Source organism: Panthera leo, chromosome E2, assembly GCF_018350215.1.
Source record: "Panthera leo isolate Ple1 chromosome E2, P.leo_Ple1_pat1.1, whole genome shotgun sequence".
Taxonomy (NCBI): Eukaryota; Metazoa; Chordata; class Mammalia; order Carnivora; family Felidae; genus Panthera; species Panthera leo.
Window position 1 is genome coordinate 17,497,653 of NC_056693.1, and position 24,690 is coordinate 17,522,342.

General features: G+C 48.2%; 2 protein-coding genes across 3 annotated transcripts; one reads left to right on the plus strand and one right to left on the minus strand.

Annotated features, from left to right (window-relative positions):
• The first annotated feature begins 13,033 nt into the window (after window positions 1-13,033).
• On the plus strand, window positions 13,034-14,782 carry LOC122208266 (cytochrome c oxidase subunit 7A1, mitochondrial). The gene is made up of 4 exons (XM_042919179.1): window positions 13,034-13,132; window positions 13,866-13,952; window positions 14,089-14,173; window positions 14,669-14,782. The coding sequence occupies exons 1-4, from the start codon at window positions 13,118-13,120 to the stop codon at window positions 14,722-14,724; spliced, it is 243 nt and encodes an 80-aa protein (XP_042775113.1). The 5' UTR covers window positions 13,034-13,117; the 3' UTR covers window positions 14,725-14,782.
• Window positions 14,783-15,493: 711 nt separating this feature from the next.
• On the minus strand, window positions 15,494-24,251 carry CAPNS1 (calpain small subunit 1). 2 transcript variants are annotated; one of them, XM_042919133.1, is made up of 11 exons: window positions 24,152-24,251; window positions 23,056-23,273; window positions 22,035-22,068; window positions 21,663-21,752; window positions 21,452-21,509; window positions 21,286-21,350; window positions 19,220-19,288; window positions 19,041-19,119; window positions 18,782-18,898; window positions 16,236-16,294; window positions 15,494-16,055 (listed from the first exon to the last, which is right to left on the minus strand). In XM_042919133.1, the coding sequence occupies exons 2-11, from the start codon at window positions 23,253-23,255 to the stop codon at window positions 16,029-16,031; spliced, it is 798 nt and encodes a 265-aa protein (XP_042775067.1). In that variant the 5' UTR covers window positions 23,256-23,273; window positions 24,152-24,251; the 3' UTR covers window positions 15,494-16,028. The 2 variants fall into 2 exon arrangements, with proteins under 2 accessions (XP_042775067.1, XP_042775068.1); XM_042919134.1 differs by lacking the exons at window positions 23,056-23,273; window positions 24,152-24,251 and adding an exon at window positions 22,631-22,878.
• Between the last annotated feature and the right edge of the window lie 439 nt (window positions 24,252-24,690).

Genomic DNA, 24,690 nt, shown 5'->3' on the forward strand with positions numbered 1-24,690 from the left:
TAAAAGTTACAGGTTTCAAGAATCAAGTCCTAAAACTGCATCCAACAGGATTAGTGTGGGAAGGTCTAGAAGGGAGGGGCGATGGCTCCAGGTCTGCCACAAGATGGCAGCAGAATGACACCAAAGATTGTTTCTGGACACTGGAAAGTGTGGGTCAGTCTCCCTCCCCACCCACAACTGGCAAATCCTGGTGGGTTCCTGGCCCATCTTTACCCTGAGCAGTTGACTATGGCTTGGCTAAACCATCCCCAGATTCCTGATCCATAAAAACTGTAAGATAATAAGTGTTGTTTGAAGCTGCTACATTTTGGGGTACCAAAAAATATTTCAGTATTTTTTTTTTAAGATTTTTATTTTTTTAAGTCATCTCTACACCCAATGCGGGGCTCAAACTCACAACCTGGAGACCAAGACTCACATGCTCCACTAATAGAGCCAGCCAGGCACCCCGGAGTATATATTTCTAAAATACAGACTTTTTAAAAAACATAACCACAGTAACCCTAACACATATAAAAATTTCAAATTATTTCTGTGATGAAATATCCAGGCAGTCCAGTTGGTGACACACGCTGAAGTATTTGGGGAAAGAATACTGGTATCTGCAATCTACTTTGAAATACATCAAAAAAGCTATGGATTGATAGAGGTATAGATGGCTAGTTGTATGATAAAGCAAATGTAGCAAAATGTTTGTTGTAGAATCTAGGTGGTAAGTATATGAGTGTTCACTCTAAGATGCCTCACCCTTTCTGTATCTTTGAAATTTGGGGTAATAAAATGTTGAGGGGAAAGTCAATCATTGTTCAAGTTTCCAATTGTCTCAAAAATGTCACAATTTTTTCTTTTACTGTTTGTTCATATCAAGATCCAAATAAGGTCTACATACGGAGTTTGGCTGGTATATTAAGTTGCGTTCTTTAAACCACGGTATTAGAAACAAAGTCTTCATGCTAGCTAATACAGGGCAGCATAGTTTATATCCCCAGCTGGCTCTTTATCCAGAGTTTGAGCCCCCCCCCCCTTTTTTTTTTAAAGTTTATTTATTTAAGAGGGTGGGCGGAGGGGCAGAGAGGGAGAAGGAGAGAATCCCAAGCAGGCTCCCCACCAGCAGAGCCTGAATGGGGGCTTGAACTCATGAACTGTGAGATCATGACCTGAGCCAAAACCAGGAGTTGGACTTCAAGTTGACAAAACCATTCCTGAAGGAGATCTGAGCAAGGGCAGCAGTGACAGCTTCTTGATCTGGACTTCCTGACTCCAGGTGAGGGCTACAGGGGTGTGTTCTCAACCTCATCCCTGCAGGGGCCACTTTACAGCAGCAGCTTTCCAAGGTCAGCTTTTAGATGTCGAGTCATTCCCAGGTCGCTAGCCTGGAAACAAGACGTGTTCAGGGCAGTTGCGCAGGGCCCCACACTCAGAAGGGCTCCGTGCTTGGGGGGTTAATGCTCTGCAGTTGCTGTTTTGAAGTTCTGAATAATGGTATCTTTAAATATGTTTGTAAGTGAAATCTGATGGGACAGTAGAGCCTGCACCGGGGACCTGGGGCCTGACTCCTGTGCGTGCTCTCCTCCCACCACTCTCCCTGAGTCAGGCTCTTGGCCTGTTCTGCCTCCCTGGGCCCGTGGGCCTGAGGGCCCATGCAAGGGCATAGGGAAAATCAAGGTCCAATACCATCCATTGTCTATAACCTTTGAGGGCAGGGCAGGGTGGCAGCTCCCCTCTCTGCAGTCAGCATGCCATGGCACACATTCAGCAGGTAACCCAGCAGGAAAGGATGTTTGGTCCACCTTGATCCCTGGCTCTTCTTGGCACACAAGTTGCATTACCCTGGACAGCAAGCCCATGGGAAGGAGAGATGCCTGGTTCGACTTCATCTCTGGCCAAGTCCACAAGGAGCTGGTCCAGTGGCTGATGGGGAGGAGGAAAGCCAGAAGCCAGTGGGCAGTCTGGTTAATGACAAATGCTGTCATTAGGCACATTTGTAGGTATACATAAAGCTGCACGGCAGGTGCCCCAGATGCCTGTGTTTGTGCTCACCCCAGGAGTATCCACTGCCCTATGGACCACAGCATTAAGTAGCAAATTTACTTACTTACTTACTTATTTACTATTTATTTACTTCCCTGTTGATTTTTATTTTATTTTATTTTATTTTATTTTATTTTATTTTATTTTATTTTTGAGAGAGAGAGACAAAGAGCACGTGCATGCACAAGCCGGGGTAGGGCAGAGAGAGGAAGACACAGAATCCAAAGCAGTCTCCGAGCTGTCAGCATAGAGCCCGATGCGGGACGTGAACTCACGAACTGTAAGATCATGACCTGAGTCAAAGTCAGACGCGCAACTAACTGAGTCACCCAGGCGCCCCTAAATAGCAAATTTAAAAGACCACCACAGGTTGACAGAGATCATGGAAGAAAGAAAAAAGCTTTATATATTACTATTTTTTAAATGTTTATTTTTAAGAGAGAGAGAGAATGAGCAGGGGAGAGGCAGAGAGAGGGAGACAGAATCCCAAGCAGGCTCCATGCTGTCTGCGCAGAGCCCAACATGGGACTCAATCCCACTACCACATGACCACAAGATTATAACCTGAGCCAAAATTAAGAGTCTGACACTCAACCGACTGAGCCACCCAGGCGCCCCTATGTATTAGTATTTTTAATGGTATTTTAATATTTTTATTTTAATACTAAAATATTATTAGTATTTTAATTTCTTCCTGCTGTTTCAAAGGGTCCCATATTTTCATTTTGCAGAGTCTCTACAAATTAGGCAGGAATCCTGAGTAGAAGACACTCCTCAGTGTATCCAACCTTTCTGGTAGTCAGCCCCTACATCAATTTTTTTTTTTTAATTTTTTTAAACATGTATTTATTTTTGAGAGAGAGAGAGAGACAGAGCATGAGCAGCGGAGGGGCAGAGAGAGAGGGAGACACAGAATCTGAAGCAGGCTCCAGGCTCTGAGCTGTCAGCACAGAGCCCAACTCAGGGCTCGAACTCAAGAATCAAGAGATCATGACATCAGCCGAAGTCAGACACACAACCAACTGAGCCACCCAGGCGCCCCAACCCTACATCGACTTCTATTTTCTTTCCTGAACACTGACACTACAGCTGCAGATGACAGTGGACAGCTGGGTGAGTGGCACAAATGTGGCCACTCCCTGGGGACACCCAGGAATATCTAGGAGACAGCTGAAAGAGAGGCAGAGAGGGCCTTCTTTATTGAATGGGTGGGAGTGATCAAATTAGAGAACATTTGGATTATATTTCCTTCAACAAATATTTACCAAGTTCACCCATGTGCCAGATGCTGGGGATGCAACGGAGTCTAAAGTCAACAGATAAATAGAAGACGGGGGGTAAGATAGGAAGCAGCAAAGACAGTTGCTATGAAGCTGAGTAATTTTTTATGCATGTTTGACTAGTGTGGCGTCAACAATATGGATTCACAATAAACCAAAAAATCATAAAAGAATACCCATTTAGGGGCGCCTGGGTGGCTTAGTCGGTTGAGCACCCAACTTCAGCTCAGGTCATGATCTCACGGTTTGTGGGTTCGAGCCCCACGTCGGGCTCTGTGCTGACAGCTTGGAGCCTAGAGCCGGCTTCAGATTCTGTGTCTCCTTCTCTCTCTGCCCCTCCACCACTCACGCTTTGTCTCACTCTGTTTCTCAAAAATAAATGTAAAAAAAAAAAAGAATACCCAATTAAACAAGAAAAATTATGCTGACCTCCATTCCAGTCAATGAGTGAACAGCATATACTCCCGAGTGAGTAGAAGATATGGACATAATCTACTGTTTCCTTGGTTCCCATATCTCACCTGGATGAGTGTGAGTTGAGTATATTTTTCATACAACATGGTCCCTAAATCCAAAACTGACACTGATGGTTAGCCAAAGTCACAGCAATCTGTTTCACCATGGCCTCCCATGTTGCTTGACACAATAAAAAAAGGACTGTGCTTGACACAATAAAAATGGTATCTTACCTTCCAATATGGTATCATATTTTTTTTCTTTTTTTTTTAACGTTTATTTATTTTTGAGAGACAGAGTGCAAGTGGGGGAGGGGCAGAGAGAGAGGGAGACACAGAATCTGAAGCAGGCTCCAGGCTCTGAGCTGTCAGCACAGAGCCCAATGCAGGGCCTCAAACCCACGAACTGTGAGATCATGACCTGAGCCGAAGTTGAACGCTTAACCGACTAAGCCACCCAGGCACCCCAATATGGTGTTATCTTAAGGTATTTTCTTTCTTTCTTTTTAAAATTTTTATTTTATTCTTAAATTATTTTATTTTATTAAAAAAATTTTTTAATGTTTATTCATTATTGAGAGAAAGACACAGAGCATGAGCAGGGGAGGGACTGAGAGGAGAGACACAGAATCCGAAGCAGGCTCCAGGCTCCGAGCTGTCTGTCAGCACAGAGCCCGATACGGGGCTCGAACTCACAAACTGCAAGATCATGACCTAAGCCGAAGTCAGACGCCCAACCGACGGAGCCACCCAGGCTCCATTATTTTTTTTAATGTTTTTATTTATTTTTGAGACAGAGAGAGACAGAGCATGAACGGGGGAGGGGCAGAGAGAGAGGGAGACACACAATCGGAAGCAGGCTTCAGGCTCTGAGCCATCCGCCCAGAGCCCGACGCGGGGCTCGAACTCATGGACTGCGAGATGGTGACCTGAGCTGAAGTCGGACGCTTAACCAACGGAGCCACCCAGGCGCCCCGATTCTTAAATTATTTTAGAGAGAAAACACGAGCCGGGGAGAGAGGCACAAGGATAAAGAGAGAGAATCTTTTTTTTTTTAATGTTTTATTTTTGAGAGAGAGAGAGAGAGAAAGACAAAGTGTGAGCAGGTGAGCAGCAGAGAGAGAGGGAGACACAGAATCCGAAGCAGGCTCCAGGCTCTGAACTGTCAGCACAGAGCCTGACATGGCACTTAAATCCACAAACTGTGAGATCGGGACCTGAGCCGAAGTTGGATACTCAACTGAATGAGCCACCCGGCGCCCCAAAAGAGAGAGAATCTTAAGCAGGCTCCACGCTCACCGGAGAGCCCGATGGGGCTCTGGATTCCACAACCCCTGGGATCATGACCTGAGCTGAGATCAAGAGTTGGACACTCAACCAGCTGAGCCACCCAGGTGTCCCTAGATATTTTCAAGGAAGTTTTAACTATACACTATTTTCACCTCAGGCACTGATGTGAACAAATCCAGGTAAAAGGAGACTCCACTGTGCTAAAGGAGCCAATCATTGCTTGCTTTGCACCCCACCCCCACTCCCACCTTTCCTGCTGCCTAGTAGTTGAGACAGTGCTGTCAGTGCTGACTGGAGTTAGCCATTCCTAGGCTGCTGGAGACCAATGACAAGGCCTCACACAGAAAGATGGTCTGAAACAATCAAGTCCTCTCTCTCAGCATTTTGAACAAAAACTGTAGGAAAGGCTGGTCAGTAGACTATTATAATCTGAAACTTAACAGATCATGCCACAAGGGTCACTAAAGAGACAATTGCAAGCCAACATTAGAGGACAGCAGAAATGAGAAATAAGCAGACCTTGTTGGTTTCAGGACAGAAAGAAGCAGATAATGTAGAATGTGACTGAATCACATTGTTGGGTTTTTAATATTCATCTTTATTAATTTTATTGTGAATGTGCATGTGAGTATGATGGGTCAGAGATAGGTTTCTTATTAAATACCTCAAAGTAAATAAGTACATCAGCTCCCTTTGCCCTAGTCCTTACTCTTAGGGTGATGTGATGAAACCAGGTCAGTTGTCCTATGGGAGCAGCTGGACAGCCCATGGGCAAGAGACAAAGAAAAATTTTTCTCTGCTTAAAAATGAGAAGGAGGCAGCTCTGTGCCTACAGATCAATGCCGGGAGACCGGTGCAATGAACCAGGAGGGAGATGACATGGTGGCCTGGACCAAGGTGAAGGTGCTGGGGAAAAGAGGTGGATGGAAGGGAGACCCAGGATTCCTCCTCAGGAATTATGAATGGAAAAGCAGGAAGCAACCCTAAAGTTGGAAGCAGCCACGCCAAGCCCTATCCCCTGAGGGGCAAATTCACATACCTATGAGGACAGGGCAAGGAATATGAACAAGTGAAATAGGCATAAGGGGCTGGTGGGGACTTCAGTGAGGTGGAAATGGATGCACCTGGGTGGTTCATTCGGTTAAGCACCTGACTTCGGGCTCAAGTCATGATCTCATGGTTTGTAAATTTGAGCCCCGCGTCGGGCTCTGTGCTGACAGCTCAGGTGTGGAGCCTGCTTCATATTCTGCCTCCCTCGCTGCCTCTCCCGTGCTTGTTCAAAAATAAAATAAACATTAAAAAAAAAAAAACCAACAGCATTCTCTGTCTCTCCTTCTATGCCTCCCCCAGCTCTGAGGAAAAAAAAAAAAAAAAAAAAAAAAAAAGGTGAGCATCAAGCAATGTATAGAATTGTCAAAGCACTATGTTGTCAACTACTCAAGTACCGCATTGGGCTCTGTGCTGAGAGCTCAGAGCCTGGAGCCTGCTTCGGATTCTGTGTCTCCCTCTCTCTCTGCCCCTCCCCCGCTCATGGTCTGTCTCTCTCACTCTCAAAAATGAATAAATGTTAAAAATAAAATTTTAAAAAAAGATTCTCTCTCTTTCTCCCTGTGCCCCTCTCCCCGCTCTGTTGTCAACAGTATGTAGTACAAATTGTTCTATTACTTCAACACTAACTCCTATTGCATTGCCTCCTCTTCCTGAACCCAAGCCTTGTCCTCTGGTGTGTCCCTGGTGACCAGCTAACTGAGGAACGAATGTGAACCTGGTTTACTGTCTTCACAATATGCTGGTACCACCGGAAAGGGGACAGCTGCAGCAGGCTAGGCTCACTCAGGGAAGAACCTGAAGGACAGAGGGCAAAACGTGAAAGAGTACATTTGGTTGTTCATTGTCCAGAATGAGAAGTGGCCAGGATTATGGATGTGTACTAATTTATGGGCATTTACCAATGGTTTGGATGGATGGTCAGAACTTAGAAGGGACAAGATTGAAAGATTAGGGACAAGGAAGTTTGGGGATGAAGCGTATGGATGGACTTCTCAGAATACGAGCCTGCTTTGGATCCTCTGTCCCCCTCTCTCTCTGTCCTTTCCTCACTGGTTCTCTCTCAAAATAAATAAATAAATAAACTTTTAAAAAAATGAAGGAAATGCAGCAACAGGCTCATGCCCATGGAATAAACTGGTCTTATATATACCCCTACTCCCAGTTGCAACTTGCCTAACTGAAAAGTACAATGATTTGGGGCCCCTGGGTGGCTCAGTCAATTGAGCATCTGACTCTTGATTTCAGCTTGGGTCAGGACCCCACAGTTTGTGGGATTTGCTTGGGATTCTCTTTCTCCCTTTCTCTCTGCCCCTCCCGGGTCATGTGTGCTTCTCTCCCTCTCCCTCTCCCTCTCCCTCTCCCTCTCCCTCTCCCTCTCTCTCAAAATAAATAAACTTAAAAACAAAAAAGAAAAGTGGAATGACTTAATGACTCAGCGACAGAGCCAAGTGGGAAACACTACCCTGTCCGTCTTACAGGAAGCACTGCATGCTTTGAATAAGAGACCGCCGCATGGTGCTGTTTGTCCCACAGCCAGAATCTATGGGTCTGGGAATCAAGTGGAGGAAGTGACTTGGAAAGGCTCCTCTCACAATGGTAACTAAGAACTCACTTGAAGAGAAGAATGTTTGCTTCTCTCCTCTACAACTTCAAGCTCTGCTAGTTTGGAGATCTTAGTCCCCACAGGGAGTCATGCTGTGCCTGCAGTGGATTCACTGAGTTAGAAGATAAGACTTCCACCTGGACATTGTGGGACCCTGTGCCACTGAACCAGTGGGCAAAAACAAAAGAGAGGAAGGTGGCTAATCTATTGGCTGGAATGATTGATCCCAATTACCCAGGTGAAACTGGGCTTCTTCTACACGACGGAGGCAAGGAAGACTATGTCTGGATTCCAGGGGATTCTCTGGGGCCTCTTAATACTTCCATGCCCAATAGTAAAGGTTAATGTAAAATTACAACTGAAAAAACACAGGATGCTCAAATCCTTTGGGAATGAAAGTTTGGGTCAACTTCAGCTCTACCATGTAAAGAACCCAGAGCAGTTGACTGAGGCACCTGGGTCGCTCAGTCAGTTGAGCATCTGACTTTGGCTCAGGTAACACTCACAGTTAGTGGGTTCCAGCCCCGCATCGGGCTCTGTGCTGACGTCTCAGAGCCTGGAGCCTGCTTTGGAATCCGTGTCTCCCTCTCTCTCTGCCCCTCCCCTACTCATGCTCTGTCCCTCTCTGTCTCTTAAAAAATAAAATAAAAGGTTAAAAAAATTTTTTTAAAGAACCCAGAGCAGTTGAGGTTGTTGCTCAGGGCCAGGGAAAGATGGAAAGGATAAGTAAAGAAAAAAGTTTTGAGGGGCACCTGGGTGGCTCAGTTGGTTAAGCATCTGACTCTTGGTTTTGGCTCAGGTCATAGTCTCACAGTTCATGGGTTCAAGGCCCATGGGATTCTCTCTCCCTCTCCCTCTGCCCCTTCCCTGCTCTCTCTCTCTCTCAAAAACAAATAAATAAACATTTAAAATAAAAGAAGAAAGCTTTGGACATCAACTCTCATCATCTGACCAACTACAGAAAGGAAAACTTTGCATATTTCCTCTACACGTGTGACATGAAGGTTTTTATTCTAACCATTCTCTTCTTCTGCTCCCCTCCCTTTTAATTTTTTTTTAGAGGAAGAGAGATCGAATCAGGGAGAGGGGGCAGAGGGAAAGGGAGAGAATCTTACGTAGGCTCCACACTCAGTGAGGAGCCAGATGTGGGGCTCGATCCCACACCCTGGGATCATGACCTAAGACAAACCGACTGAGCCACCCAGACACCACCCCCCTCCCTTTTAAAAATACTTTTAGATATGAGTTATTTTATTTTAAGTAGGTTCCATGCCCAACCTTAACCTCAGGGCTTAAACTCACAACCCTGAGATTAAGAGTCTTGTGCTCTACTGAGCCAGCCAACCACTCCTTAGATATGAGCTGGCAAACTTCTCCACCATCCCATGGCCAAATCATGCCTTCTCCCACAAGACTTCTCCTTCTACTTTCTCTTTCTTTGGTTACTCTTCCTCCATTTCTAGGGTACCGTATAGGGTTTCCTTAGATCATATACTTTTTATCATAGTTAATAATTCTTTAAAAATTTTTTTTAATGTTTATTTATTTTTGAGAGAGAGAGCATGAGTGAGAGAGGGGCAGAGAGAGAGGGAGACAGAGGATCTGAAGTGGGTTCTTCACTGACAGCAGAGAGCCCAATGTGGGGCTCGAACTCACAAACCATGAGATCATGACCTGAGCCAAAGTCAGATGCTCAACTGAGCCACTCAGGTGCCCCAATAATTCTTTATATTAAATTTCCCTTTTTAACCTAGTGAATTAATGTCCTGAATGGACAGCAATGCATGAGAATTAAAATTGTTCCACATCCTCATTAGCATTTGGTATGATCAGTCTTTTTCATCTTGGCCATCCAGTAGGTATGTGGTGGTATCCCATTGTGGTTTTAATTTGCATTTCCCAGGGCACCTGGGTGGTTCAGTCAGTTGAGCGTCTGACTCTTGGCTTTGGCTCACGTCATGATCTCACGGTTCCTAGGTTCGAGCCTGTGTTGGGGTCTATGCTGGCAGCACAGAGCCTGCTTAGGATCCTCTCTCTCCCTGCCCCTCCCCTGCTCACACTCTCTCTTTCAAAATAAATAAACTTTAATTTGCATTTCCCTTATGATGCATGATAGTGTGATATCAAGCATCTTACAATGTAGGTAAGCATTGTCTAACCTTGGGAAGATTTTGAATTAATAAAAAATAGGTATAGAAATATTATGTAAAGAAATATTTAATGGAGTGCCTGGGTAGCTCAGTCGGTTAAGTGTCCAACTCTTGATCTCTGCTCTGGTCATGATCACACAGTTTAGGAAATCAAGCCCCAAATTGGGCTCTGTGCTGACAGCATGGAGCCTGCTTGAGATTCTCTCTCCCTTTCTCTTGGCCCCTCCCCTGTGCTCTTTCCCTCAATAAATAAATATGCTTTTTAAAAAATTTTTTTAAATGTTTGTTATTGGGAGACAGAGAGACAGAGTGTGAGCAGGGGAGAGAGAGGGAGAAAGAGAGGGAGACACAGAATCTCAATCAGGTTCCAGGCTCTGAGCTGTCAGCACAGAGCTTGATGTGGGGCTCAAACTCACCAACTGTGAGATCATGACCTGAGCCAAAGTCAGACACTTAACCAACTGAGCCACCAGGTACCCCAGCTTTTTTTTTTTTTTAAGTGTTACTTTTAGGGCACCTGGTGCCTCAGTTGGTTAAACCTCCAATTCTTGATTTCAGCTCAGGTCAAGATCTCGAGGTTCGTGAGTTCAAGCCCTGCATCAGGCTCCACACTGTCAGGAGACTGCTAAGGATTCTCTCTCTCTCTCTCTCTCTCTCTCTCTCCCCCCCTCCCCTGCTCTCTCTGCCCCTCCCCTTCTCTCTCCCTATTTCCCTCTCTCTCTCAAAAATAAATAAACTTTAAATAAATAAATAAATAAATAAATAAATGTTACTTTAAGAAACACTTTAAAAAAAGAAATATTGAAGACAGTCAAAACCATGGTATTAAATTGTTTTGTTTTAGGAATCTGTTAATATTTAATATTTTAAGTATTTATAATACTAAGATAAATTGGCCTATTCAAATAACAGGTCAGCTTTATAATTTCAACTTAAAATATGGAATCCAGTTAATGTCTAAGACTGACTTTTAGTTGAAACCTTACTGTTTACATACACTATTGGAATGATTAATGGAATATAATATTTAACACATTTATAAGTTTATAATTCTAAAGTCATAAAACTTATATTAAGTATAGAGCAAAACTTCATCTGGTAAACTAGCCTACTGTGGCTCTTAAATGGAAACATCTAACGTATTAAATTTACAAGCCTAGTTTGAAAATGTTAAGGGAATTTAATTGTTGTGAAAGTGTTCTTTAAAAGAGGTTGTTAAACCCTTTTAGACTATACCACAATCATGACTGATGAGGGAGCTCCGGGCAAGCTGAGGGCAAATTATAGGCTGGAACAAGAGCACACGTGCACGCCCCAAGTGGAATACGTGCGATAATCCTCAGACACCCCTGGTTAGCCAAAAACAAAGGAAAGGGTTTTTAAGAGCTTGCCATGGTGATGTGGGAAACAAAGGCAAATGAAAAATTAAATTCCTTTACTGCCCACTGACAAGTCCTTGAGACCAGCAGAGTGACCTCCCTCTAGGAGCTCAGCTGCCTCAAGGATGACACTTTGCTGGGGGCAAAAGAGAACCTTGGCTTAACATTATCCCAACCTTGAGGATCCTGTAAGCCTACTTCCTTTATCTCAATTGCCCCAAGATATATGCTGGCAATCATACTCCAAACTTATGTCCCTCCCCATGCATCTAAAGGGTCTCATGACTGAAGTTTTATTAAACAGTAATAAATGGTGTTTCCCTAGCAACAGCTAGTCCCTCAAGGTCCTGGAAACCTTGCTTCCAAAATTCCTTAGAAACTTACTCTATCTCTGACCCCCTCCCAACCTGAGGGTATATAATGACTTACCTATCACAACCCCAGTTCAGCTCTTCCTACCTATGGGTCCTGTCCCCATGCTTTATTACGATCACCTTTTTTGGCAGGAAAGATGTCTTCAAGAATTCTTTGTTGGTCGTTGGCTCTGGACCACCCCACCATCACCCCAAAACTTCATCAATGACTAAAACCATTAGGGCAACTGTACTTAACTCTGGCAGCACATCAGGGTCAAATAGATATGAATATAGACATATAATTTGCTTCTTAACCATCTTAGGGTAATAAGTTAGATATGAAACCCTTTACTCCCAAATACTTCAGCATGTATTTCCTAAAAACAAGGACATCCTATAACTGCTGCACAATTATCAAAATCAGGAAATTAACACTGACACAATATTATTGTCTAATCCACAGACCTTTTTGAAAATTTACCCACAGTCCCACAAATAAAAAGAAAACAATTTAAATGATTTTTCCTAATCCAACATTCAACCCATAAATTGTGGATTGTCAGGTTTTTCCTTTTTTTCAAGCCCTTAGCTGTTCTCTAGAGATGCATATGTAAATATGAAATATGATCTTGAATCTTGAAATTTGCTTTAAAATACTTCAAGAAAGGAAAAAAAGGAGGTGAATGGGGCAAATACAAGAAAAACATAATGGTGGTAATTGTTGAAGCAGGTGATGGGTCCAAGATGGAGGTTCATTGTACCTTTCTCTCTGCTTTTTTCTGTTTGAAATTTTCCATGGTAAAATGAAAATTAGCTAAGTATAAAAATATTTGATACATAAACCTGTTAGGATGCTGCCCAATTCATGAATCGTTTAATGAAAGTCTTTCAGATCTTCAAATTTACGAGGTTAAATTTTTTAACAAGCTTACCGCTAGAAAATAGTAAGGTCTTATTTGTTTCTGTGCAATAGTTATTAGTCCAGTTATGCAATAATTTTGCAAGTTATTACCTCAATTATAACTGTTAGCTCAGTTACGCTGTTCTAGGAGTTCATTTAATGATCTTGACAAACCTTTGAGGAAGATCCAGACTTAGTCCCCATTTTACAGATACGCTAAGTAAGGCTCTGAGGTGCCATCACCCACTTAGGATGGATCTGAGAGACCCTGGGGGAGGAATTGCACTTGCCCTGGACGAGTATCTCCGAAGAAACAAACCAAAAACACATTCCGTTTTCCTCTCCACTTGGACCAGTAGAAATTCCAAGGAACAGAGAATGCTTTAAACATTTTGGTACGGGGCGGGATTGGAGCCTCTTCTCCGACCGTCTGTTGGACAAATTCGAATCTGGCTGCCGGATTTGTTCGACTTCTCCCACACCCCGCCTGCCACCTCTGACCCCGGGACCAGCTGTCCCGCGGCGTGCCGAGGGCGTGGCCTGCAATTCCCGGGGAGGGGAGGGCCCTGTGTGTCCTTGGGCTGAGAGGGGAGGTGACTCCGGCCGAAGAGGAGGACGCAAAATGAGGGCCCTGCGGGTGAGGGCCCCCAAGAGCTGGGCCGGGGACCCCAACCCGGAAGCCCTCGCCCCTATAACGAGACTCACTGAACATCCCGGGATCTGGGGCCTTGGAACGTGAGCCCCCTTCAGATTTTGGGACTACCTCCTAAACAGTCTGGGACCCTCAACCCCCCCCCCCCCTTCTAATCCAAGGGGTTCTGAGACAACCGGGAACCCCCAACATGGCCCAATGCCCCCGTTTGAGCTTCTTTCCTTCATCTAGGCTTCCTTTAACATCTCGGACCTAGGCCCTGGGAACTTAACACCGCTTCCCCTCCCCCTCACTTCTTAGGCAGTATGGAATCCCCACTAGGCACCCAGATCCAGGAGTGGATCATTCCTGGGACCTGGGCTCCTCCCATTAATCCAGGAAACCCTCGCCCCCAAAAACACCCCCGGACTTGGACACGCAATACAAGTCTCCCATCTGCCCCCCTCCCCCCTCTTCCAGGACCCTCTAAACAATCCGGAAACCTCTCAGTCAGACCCTCTAGGCGCGAGCCCTTTTTTCTGGGCTTTCTTGACGGGACCCCTTCCTTTCCTCGTGCTGGCGGTTCGGATCTAGCTTTTGAGACTCTCGCAAGGAATAGAGCCGTCCCAGTGTCGGGCCTCTTGAAAGCCCGACTCTTCACCCCACCCCCCAACAGCTGGACCCCTTCGGGGCGCCCTTTCAGGTGTTTCCAATACCCATCCACTCCCTCCCCTGCCAGGTCTCCCAAGCACTGGTTCGCTCTTTCAGCTCAACCGCCCGGAACCGCTTTGAGAACCGAGTGGCTGAGAAACAGAAAGTCTTCCAGGTAGGCGGAGCGGGGGCGGGCGAAGGGAAGAACCCTGACCCCCAAGCTCGGTCCTTGAGCCGAGTAGGGGCAGCCGGGGAATACAGTCCGCAGAGCAACGTGCACCCCTTTCTCATTGGTCGCTCCCACCACCCAGGCGGACAATGACCTCCCAGTACACTTGAAGGGCGGGGCAACAGACAACATCCTGTATCGACTGACCATGGGCCTGTGTCTAGGGGGTGAGTGCAGGGCCTTGTGGGCCTGAACTGCGCAAGGAGGGATGGGGGGCGGGGGGGGGGGGGGGGGGGGGGGGCGCGGGGCTCGAGCTGGAGTGAGAAACGGGCTGGTTTCTGGGCTGAGGTCTGGGGAGAGGGCTAGTGACTGGGCAGGGGCTTAGGGAGGGGGATTGGGTTCTGGGCTGGCCAGGTTTGGGGATTGTCCAGGAGTCCACGCTGGCATATAGGAAGGTAGCACCTAGAGCTTGGGCTCCTGTCCCAGGAGCGGGTGTGTGGGGGGGGGGCAAGGCAGGAATTGTGGAGAAAGCTGGAAGCCTGGTCTGGATCAAGGCTAGGGGATTCTGTACCTGAAGTGCAGTTTAGGAAGGGAGCTGGAGCCTGATCTGGGGATAGGATCCAGGCTGGTGATAAGGAGCCTACACAGGGCCTTCAAAGCCTGAGATGGGGTTCAGGGAAGCAATTAGGATCTCACTCTTTGTCACCATACTCCCTCTCTAGGCACCGTCTATAGCCTGTACTGCCTTGGCTGGGCCTCCTTCCCTCACAACAAGTGAGACAAGAAGCCTGCAGGACCTGAACAAGCATCAATAAATGTGCTGGCTTCTTGGGGAACCCAGCCCAACCGTGGCCTCTGTTTGTATGCCCCCCATACCCATTTTCCCACCAGCAAGGAATCTCTACACTATGGACAGCACATTGTCCCAGCTAAAGGATTACTGCTACTACAAGCCTACTCCTATGATGTCGCTGTCTCTCAGCCCTCCTGAGGGGCTGGGGACCCCAAACAGCACCCCTGGGCTGCCTCTCCGGACCTGGGAGTCTGGGGTTGTGTCCCCTGTTCGACAGGGCCTCTGGACTCTGGGATGGCAGTCCCTCTCCCTGCAGAGGCTTGAGGGTGGGAAGGAAGATACTGAGTTTGGCCCATGACACAACAGAGGCAGAGGCAACTGAGGGCAGACTCACTCAGGACAGAGCAGAGAGGGGGCAAACATGGCCTTGGGGGACAGAGCCAGGGGTGGTACTGAGACCTCCCAAGAGCCTGGCTCTTGCAGCAGAAGCAGAGATTGCCCAGGCTTATGGGTCCCAGTCTCAGTCTCCACAGGATCTGTGAGAGATCTCAGCAAGAATGAGGCTCCGACTCAACTAGAATCCAGTATGAGAAAAAAGACATAGATAAGAAAAGGACTAGGAAACATGCAGATCCAGGCCTGGGGACAGACATGGGAGACAGACAAAACCACCCCTGCCTCCTAGGACCTAGACTTCTCTCTGCCCCTGATAGAGACAGAGCCACCACTCAACTCTCAAAACAGGAGGCAGATCTCAGAGACAGCAGCAACTGGGGTGCTTTTATTTCCTCCTGGGCCTGGCAGGCTGAGAGCAGAGTAGAGACAAAGGCACAGGGGCGCCTGGGCCTATTATGGCCTGGAGTTCGGCCGGGGTAGTAACTGTGAACAGGTGTGCTAGAGTGTGTAGGGACTGGAGGGAGCCTCCCAGAACTGAGGGAAGGGCCCTTGGGGTGTGGAAGCAACATAACTGTTGGGTTTGGCACATGTACATGAGAGGGGTTATGGAGTGGGTGTGGGATGGGTGTGCTGGGCGTGGGGGAACCCTTGGAGCAGGGTGTGTTAGAGTGTCTCAGAGCCAGGGGTAACTCAGGGCATGGCACGTCGGGGCATGTCGGGCCCTGGCTGTTGACTGAAAAGCCGAGTGCCAAGGGCTGGGGGAACCGAAAGACCTGTGGGCCAGTAGGACCCATGAAGGCGACACTGCAGACTGGCTCAGCCCTGGGAGAGACGGAAGAATCCAAGGGGACTCCTATAGCAAGGCAATGAGGGGGCAGGTCTGGGGTTCTCATTCAGGAATACATCGTCAGCTGCAGCCACTGGGGAGAGAAAGGCAGAGTGAGGAGCAGAGAACGGAATACTAGCAGACACATTCTCTGCTTTGACCCTGGGGTTGTTGGGAAAATAGGAGGGCGGGAGTCCAAGCTCAGAGCTGGTACATGGGGTTGAGAGGAGGGAGTCCCCTGCCAGACACCCACATCCCAAATGGAGGTTCTTACCTCCTGGATGTTCACTTGAATTTGTCCAGTGCCATCCTTGTCAAGAGATTTGAAGGCACCTAGAGAAGGAAAGGGATGGGGATTTGGCTTTTAGGATAAAAATATACAGCCTGGGTCGGTCAGTAGAGCATGCGACTCTTGATCTTGGCATTCTGAGTTCAAGCCCCATGTTGGGTGTGGAGATAACTTAAAAATAAAATCTTAGGTGGGGCGCCTGGGTGGCTCAGTCAGTTGAGCGTCCGACTTCGGCTCAGGTCATGATCTCACAGTCTGTGAGTTCGAGCCCCATATCGAGCTCTGTGCTGATGGCTCAGAGCCTGGAGCCTGCTTCCGATTCTGTGTCTCCCTCTCTCTCTGCCCCTTCCCTGCTCATGCTCTGTCTCTCTCTGTCTCAAAAATAAATAAAAACATTAAGAAAAAAATTAAAAAAATAAATAAATAAGTAAAAAATAAAATCTTAGGAGTGGCTGGGTGGCTCAGTCAGTTGTGTTTGGCTCGGGTCATGCTCTCACGGCTCGTGAGCTGGAGCCCTGAGTCAGGCTCTGCGCTGATAAGTGCGGAGCCTACTTCAGATTATCTGTCTCCTTCTCTCTCTGCCCCTCCCCCACTTGCATGCTCTCTTGCTCTCTCTCTCTCTCAAAAAGTAAATAAACATTAGAAAAATAACAAAATCTTTAAAAAAAGGATAAAAATATACTAATATATGAGATGATACTAGCACTTGGGGCACCTGGCTGGTTCAGTTGGTGGAGCATTTGACTCTTGACTGCAGCATTTCAGGGGCATGAGTTCAAGCCCCCACACTGGATGTCATTTACTCAATAATACACACACACACACACACACACGAAAAAAATAATGGCAAGCACTTATTGAGTTCTTACTCTGTGCCAAGCACTGTATAAAGTGCTTTCCATGTATTAATTCATTTAATTAAATTTTGTGAGGTGTCATTTTTTTTATGTTTTATTTATTTTTTGAGAGAAAGAGCATGAGTGGAGGAAGGACAGAGGATTCAAAAGCAGGCTCTGCACTGACAGGCTGACAGCAGAGAGCCCGATGTGGGGCTCAAAGTCACCAACCCAGAGATCATGATGAGCCAAAGTCAGATGCCCAACTGACTGAACCACCCAGGCGCCCAGATTGTCATTTTCAAACAGGGCCAGAGATGTGAAGTAATGCACCCTAGGAACATCAGGATTGGAACCCAGGCGGTGAGCCCCCTCAATAATGGCCTCCATATGACCTGTGCCCCACCTCTGCCCAAGCCCCAGCCTTGCATAAACCTCTAAGGGCCTAGCTCTCCTCCTCTTCCTGCTCTTACAGTCTGGTATGGTCCCCACTCCTGCCCTGAAACCTGACTCATGTTCCCCACCCATAGCCAAACCTAAGCAGTCCTGAGCCTACACTGTCTGTGCTCCCTCTCTCATTCACCACTCAGTGATACCCTCAGGTGTCCACACACGTAGTATCCCAGACACTGCACTCACTACAGTTACTATTGCCAATAGCCATTTCTTAAGCCTTCTCATATGTGACTTTTGGAATCATCTGCCCTCATTGTCCATTCCCACCTTCCCCTTCATGTCCCTGACATACCTGCCCCTTTTTCTCTGCCCAAGGTTTTAATGCTTTGCCCTTCCTGGGCTCCCATGAGGCTAGAGGATCTTCCTAAAACCAAATCTGGCCCTGTCCTTCCTCTGTCTAGAACCTGTTACAGCTCTCCAATGCCCCCCAGTAATGTCTGAACACCCCCTGAACGTGACACTCACAGCCCTGCGTGGCCTGACCATGCCCACTGCTCTACTTCCTTTCACTCAGTTCTCTCAGATCCAAGTTCAAATTCTGGCTTTGCAACTTCCTAGCTGAGTGGCTGTGAGCAAGCAGTTTTGCCTCCTTGAACCCCAGGTTCCTCCTCCAGAAAATGGGGCCAGTAACTCCCATTTCTCAGGGTAGTCTTAAGGATTCAATGCAATCATGGTCATAAGAGCCCTCACAATCTAGCCCCTGCTAACCCCTCCCAGCCTTTGTCTCTGCACCCTACCCCCTTTCCAGCATTGAGAATGGAATTCAACAAAAAACACCAAAAGCACCTTCCCTTGTTGGCCTTCGCATGAGTTATTCCAAGAGCAACACTTGTCTCCCCTCTACCCCTAGAGTTATTCCTCGTTCCTCAGGCCCCAATTCACATGTGTCTTTCTCCAGGAAGCTCTCTTGATCCCTTAGTCTGCATCGGGTACCTCCTAGGTTCAAATAGTCCACTGGGCTTCCCCATTCATAAATCTAAACCCACTTGGCCCTGAGCTTCTCCTCTCATGCTCGATCACTCTGCCCTGAGCTTCCCTACCCCAAATGTAACCATTCTGAGCTGTCACTGTCTGGTGATTTGCCTCTCCTCCAGTGGACTGTGAGTGACGTGAGGGTGGGAACTGGGGGTGTTTCGCTCACTGGAGCTGCTTGCCTCAGGGCCAGACTCAGAGAAGACCTCGCCCATAGGAGGTAGAACAAATCCCCACCCAGGAAGAGAGCTGGGGTATATCACTCACGGAACATAGCATCCAGCCTGACCAGGCAGCTGATGAAGTTGTCAAAATCCATGTTCCCTCCTTCATCTGAGTAGCGCCGGATGATCATGTTGTAGAGATGTTCATTCAGGTGGAACCCTGAGAATGGTTTCATTTCTCAGGTGTGAGGCCCACAAGGCCCAACCCACTCCCACCCCTGGGACTCACCCTCAGACCAGCGCACTAGGGGCTGTTTTACCCATCCCCCCACCCAGTCCAACCATGTCCCTGCCAGCCGTACCTGCTGCCTCAAAGGCTGCTGGGAGTTCACTGCTGCCAATGGTACCTGAACGGTCAACATCAAACTGTTTATATATGGCCTGTGGGGACAGGGAGGGAAGAAGTCAACTGAACATTGTGGGGCATGGCATCTTCATGGCTTGAGGGTCTCTATGCTAGGAGTGTGAGGTTACCACGCACCTGCCACTTTTTGATGTTGTTCCACAAGTACTTGAATTCCTGGAAGCCCAGCTTGCCTGTGGTGTCACTCTGGTAGAAGGGTGTTAAGAATAGTGTGATGGTTGTACCCAGAGGCATGCACTGTATGCCATGGAATAATGACCAAGCAGGGGGACCTGGACTAAAACCCTAGCTCCCATCCCACCCCAGTCATGTCACCTTGGATATGGTTTTACTTTTCTTTTTATCCATACGTAGTTTAGTTCATAAATTTTTAAGATTTTATTTTTTATTTTTTTTTATTTTTTGAGAGAGAGAGAGACAGAAACAGAATGTGAGTAGGGGAGGGGCAGAGGGAGGGAGACACAGAATCTGAAGAAGGCTCCAGACTCTGAGCTGTTAGCACAGAGCCCGACATGGGGCTCGAACTCACAAATTGTGAGATCATGATCTGAGCAAGTCAGACACTTAACCAACTGAGCCACCCAGGTGCCTCAAGATTTTACTTTTAAGTAATCTCTACACCTAACATGGGGCTCGAATTTACAACCCCAAGATCAAAAGTCACATGCTCCACTAACTGATCTAGCCAGGTGCCCCTATATTGCTAATTTAAACATAACCATGGGGAATTATATTGAACTTCTCTAAACTATAAATTCCTTACCTGAAAATAGTTGCTAACTCCTCATTTATAAAATTCGTAATAGCAATTCAATTTCATAAATGTCAGGACGTGAAAAACAAGGGTCTTAGAATTCTAAGGAAAGGTGATAATAAACACCCGCTGGGTTTGTGATAAAAACAGAATGAGATAAAGCCCTTAGCTCAGAGGCTAGTATTTGATAAACTCTCAATAACAATGACAGCCAAGACTTTATCAAGTTACCTAACACATGCCAGGCAGTGCTAAGCTTCTCAGGAACATTACTTTTCTCACTAAATTCTTAAGACACTGGCCTACCAGTATTATTCCCCAGTCACAGAGAAAGAAACAGATTCAGAGATGAAAATCTACAGAAGATCACAGTAGCAGCTAATGTGTACAGACCATTTAGTACTAAGTGCTATGCAGTGTGCTAAACCTTTGGGTGGCGCTCCAAATCAGGTGTCACCATAATCATTTACCTCATTTTATAGACAAGCAGACTGAGGCACAGAGAGGCTCAGTAACCTTGTTAAATGGCACAGCCAAGATTATGTAACTGTGCAACACATGTATGTGATCACATGACAATATGTGTGTCTACATTTTCCCTATGTGCTGAGCGTGCACATATCCAAGATCAGCTAATGACTGGCCCATGTGTAAACATGCATGTGTTCCTGTGACCATGCCTTCACATATCTTCATGTATACGGGTATGCCCTTGTATACATGTACATGTATATGGGCACAACTATAACAGTTATAAGCTTGGGTTCTTGGGACACCTGGCTGGCTCAGTCGGTAGAGCATGCTACTCTTGATCTCAGAGTCATGAGTTCAAGCCCCACACTGGGTATAGTGCTTACTTTGAAAAAAAAAAAAAAAAAGAGGGGCGCCTGGGTGGCTCAATCAGTTGAATGTCTGACTCTTGGTTTTGGCTCAGGTCACAATCCCAGGCTATGCACTGAGTGCAGAGTCTGCTTGGGATTTTCTCTCTCCCTCTGTCCATCTCCTCAGCTCTCTCTCTCTCTCTCTGTCTAAAATAAATAAAAATGAAAAAAGGAAGGAAGGCAGGAAGGCAAGAAATAAGCTTGGGTCCTCAAGCCTAAAAGACCTGAGTCCAAATTCCTATCCTGGCACTTACCCTTTACTTATAACTTCAGACAAATGATTGCCTCTCTCTGAGTCTCAGTTTCTTCATCTATAAAATGGACTATAACAATTCTGCCTGTTTAACAGGATGGCTGTGAAGTGTCAGCTGTGACAGGTGATGTTACTATTTATTGCCACATGTCTGGATGTGTGGTAGTGGATGTGTGTTCTGATATATATGCATGTCCACATTGTGGGTATGAAAGCTACACCCTGACTGTCCCAACTGTGCTCCCACAAAACTCCTTCTTCATCCAAAACTTCCTCTAGATTGCCCCAAGGATACATCCATCACGGCCACCATGCTGCGACATGTGTCAATGCCAAAACCATCAGTTTTCAGATCAGGGTCTGTGGGAGACAGGTTGAAAGTCAGAGGCCAGAGGACACAGCTACCCCAGCCAGCACCCATGACTTTAAACCTGCCCTGTGTGTTGACCCCAATCACTCACGTCGGGTTACGACCTTGTTGAGAATGTTCATGAGTTCTGTAGCACTGACCTCCATGTCCTGTAGGGAGAAGCCGGGGATGGTTAAAAGGGAAGAGTGTCATGAGGCAGAATGGGGATTCTTTGGATATTGCAGTTGTTGAGTGTGCGTGCAAGGGCAGCCCAAAGGAAGGCATGGAAGTTAGGACAAGGATGGGAGCCCAGGGTTACTTACATCTCCAGCCAGCTGGGCAAAGAGCCTCCGGAACTGCCGGACCTCCTCACTCTCATTGGCCTCAATGTTGGAGTAATGGGTGCGTGGAGGCTGTAGAGGGAGGAGATCTCAGAGCAAGTGGGGGAGGGGTGCCCTGGCCAGAACAGCCCTAGGTGGGAAAGTCAGAGTGGGCTGGGTGACTGGATGATCAAAGGAATGAGAGGTGGTCAGTGAAGAGGGAGTGGATATAGCTAAGACCCATGACTAAATTCGGGGACACAACAAGGGAGAAACTAAATGAGAAGAATTTTATAAGACAAAGGAGACAAGGATGGGTGATGAAAAAGGCCTTGGAGTGAGAAGCAAGGTCTTTGATTGTGGAGGGTGGCTTACCGGAGGCTCTGGGTTGTATTGTGCAGCTGCCTCACTGGAGAGAGGAGTAAGGGAGTTAGCACCAGGGGGCGGGGCCTCCATAGACAGTGCCAGACCCCACGCCCCAACCCTTCAACCTCCCTACCACCACTCTCCATACCTGCCCCCTCTGCCTGCCTCATCTGTCCTTGTCTTCATCTACCCCTATCTTTGCTACCCTGGTTGCACCTGGCAGGAAACCTACAGGCCCGCCCCCCACAGTAGGTCCTGCTCCTGCCAGAGCACACTGCCCTATAGCAGATACCTCAATAGACCCAGCCCCTTTGAGGGCTGCTTCATAGAAGCGCTAACCCAGCTTCCCGGGTTAGCCAACCTCCTCAGGTCCTTTCTGTCTAGGAACCTACTCCATCCCCTGGCTTCCTAAAACCCCGTGTCTTCCCAACATCCCACCCCAGCTCCACGAGTTCCCACCCCTTCGAGGGGTGGCCAAGGTTAGGGGCCTAATGGTACCTAACGACAACCTGCTCTACCTCCACCAGGACGTATTTCTGTTTTAATCCAGCCAGTTCCCAGACGGACCCGGCCCCTTCAAGAACATTTCCCCTATCCCATCAGACCTCGGCCTCTTCTGCGTCTACTTCCTCACTGACACACCTACGACGGCCTTGCCTCAACCCTAAGACAAGCCTTGCCCCCATGAAGCCACTCCCAGCCTCATTGGCTCCACCCTCTTAACGTTCGTTTCCAGGCTAGCGGGAAGCGGGCCTCGCCCAGACCCACTAAGCCCCACCTCCCAAAACCCAGCCGCGTCCCATCACAGCATCCCCTCAACTGTCAGACTCCGCCCATGCCAAGCCCCGCCTCCTGAACTGCCATTAGCCTCACTACGGCCCGCCCCCTCGGGAGGGGCCCTCCTCTAACCCCAGCCCAGGCCCCGCCCAGCCTAATTAAGGATGCAGATCAGTCCCCAGACTACCTCAATCTAGGCCGGTGGGACATGCTCCTCCGCCAGGCCCCTCCCCTCCTCAGGCCCCCCCCTTACCTGATGGCACTAATAACCCCGCCCAGGATGCGCATGGCAGTTCCGCCACCGCCTCCGCCTCCGCCTCCTCCGCCGCCGCCGCCGCCGCCTCCTCCTCCGGCCCCGCTGATCAGGCCTCCGATCACATTCCCCAGGCCTCCGCCCAGGCCCCCACCTCCCCCGCCGCCGCCTCCCTTCAAGAACGAGTTAACCAGGAACATGGCTGCGAATTTAGATTCCTGAGGGAGAAAAAAGGGGTCAAAAGGCCGCATCTCCATTGAGCCCGCTCCCTCCCCATAAAAATAGGCATTTCTGGCAGCTGCACTTGGGGTAGTAATATGAGGCCTCCGGGCGGGAACTTATCCTCCCGCTGGGACTTGAAGGTCCATTTGGGATGGGGTCTGGGCTTCCGGAGGAAGGTAGTTCTCGGAGGAGTGGGATAGGGAAGGAGGATCTTGAAATCCCCTCGGGGTCTAAAGGATCTCTGTCTGGCTTGAAGCACCCTGGACTGAGTCTATGCATAGGCATCATTAAGGGTAGAGGTCCCGGTTCTGGTGGGGTTCTCAAGATGAGGGCCACAAGTTTGACGTGTCTGGCCACTCGAATCTGAGACTTGAGCCTCAGAACTGGACTTCGGGATCTTGGGCGGGTCAGGGGCGCGGATCAGAGATTCCCGACCCGGAGGCTTCCGGGTCAGGGTTTAGGAAATCCAGAATGTGCGCTTGAGGGTTTAGGTATTCCCAGGAGAGGGATTACAGTGTCACCGCTGGTTCTGTGGGCTCGGGTCAAAATTGTGGATGTGAATCCCGGGGCCCGGGATAACAGGGTTCCCATTAGAATTGGGAGCACGGATCTAAGTAAGGATCGTGGTTCTGGAGATCCCACCCTGATCAGAATTTGTGGGGTACCTCTCAAATCCAAGGGCTCGTATTTTAGATCCTAAAACTGAGGGTGGAAAAGTCCCCGGGGCGGGATAGGGATCGGACAGACTGGGGCTTCAAGTTTGAGATCATGGGTCTGGGAGACCCCTGAGGCCGAGATTTAAGGGTCTCGTGGAATCTGGGGCCGCAAGGGCCGGGATTACAGAGCACAGGGATAATCCAAATCGGGCGCTCACCGCCTAGCTCACACGTCCGCGGGTCCGTTCGCCTGTGCTGCTCCCGGGCCTCCGGCCGCGTCCGGCTCCGTAGGGCGGGGCTCGTGACTCAGGCGGCCTGGACCGGGTTAAGCACTGCGGCGTGGCCAAGCATGCATCCGCGCGGTCCTAGCGCCGGCATTGAAGCTGCGCGTGCGTGATCCGGATCCGCCTCACGTAACGAGAGGCGGCGGCCACAGCTCCGCCCTGCTGGTTTCCAGGACGGTGGGTTCCGTCCCCGCCCTGGCTTCACAGCTCTGAGGTCTTACCCTAGTCTCCGGCTCTGTTGAAGAAATCCGGGGGGATTGCAGTCACCGTGCCCGAGATCACACCCTAGTGTTGCAGTGTGAGTTTTCGCCCCAAAGCCAGCCTCCACGCGGCCACGGGTGCGATTTTCGGTCCGCTGGAAAAGGGACTCTAGCACTCGGCTCCTAGCCTTGTCGCGACAAAACATCTGGAGACCCTGAGTTTTGTATGGCCCACAGCCCGGGGACAAGCGCCCGCATTTGGGGTAGGGGCTT

Coding starts and splice junctions, on each gene's coding strand:
- LOC122208266 (XM_042919179.1), top strand. Junction 13,953..14,088: donor AGAAACAGAAAGTCTTCCAG/GTAGGCGGAGCG, acceptor CCCACCACCCAG/GCGGACAATGACCTCCCAGT. Junction 14,174..14,668: donor CATGGGCCTGTGTCTAGGGG/GTGAGTGCAGGG, acceptor CTCCCTCTCTAG/GCACCGTCTATAGCCTGTAC.
- CAPNS1 (XM_042919133.1), bottom strand. CDS start 23,255: ATGTTCCTGGTTAACTCGTTCTTGAAGGGAGGCGGCGGCGGGGGAGGT. Junction 21,510..21,662: donor TTGCCCAGCTGGCTGGAGAT/GTAAGTAACCCT, acceptor TTCTCCCTACAG/GACATGGAGGTCAGTGCTAC. Junction 19,120..19,219: donor ACAACATCAAAAAGTGGCAG/GTGCGTGGTAAC, acceptor CTGTCCCCACAG/GCCATATATAAACAGTTTGA.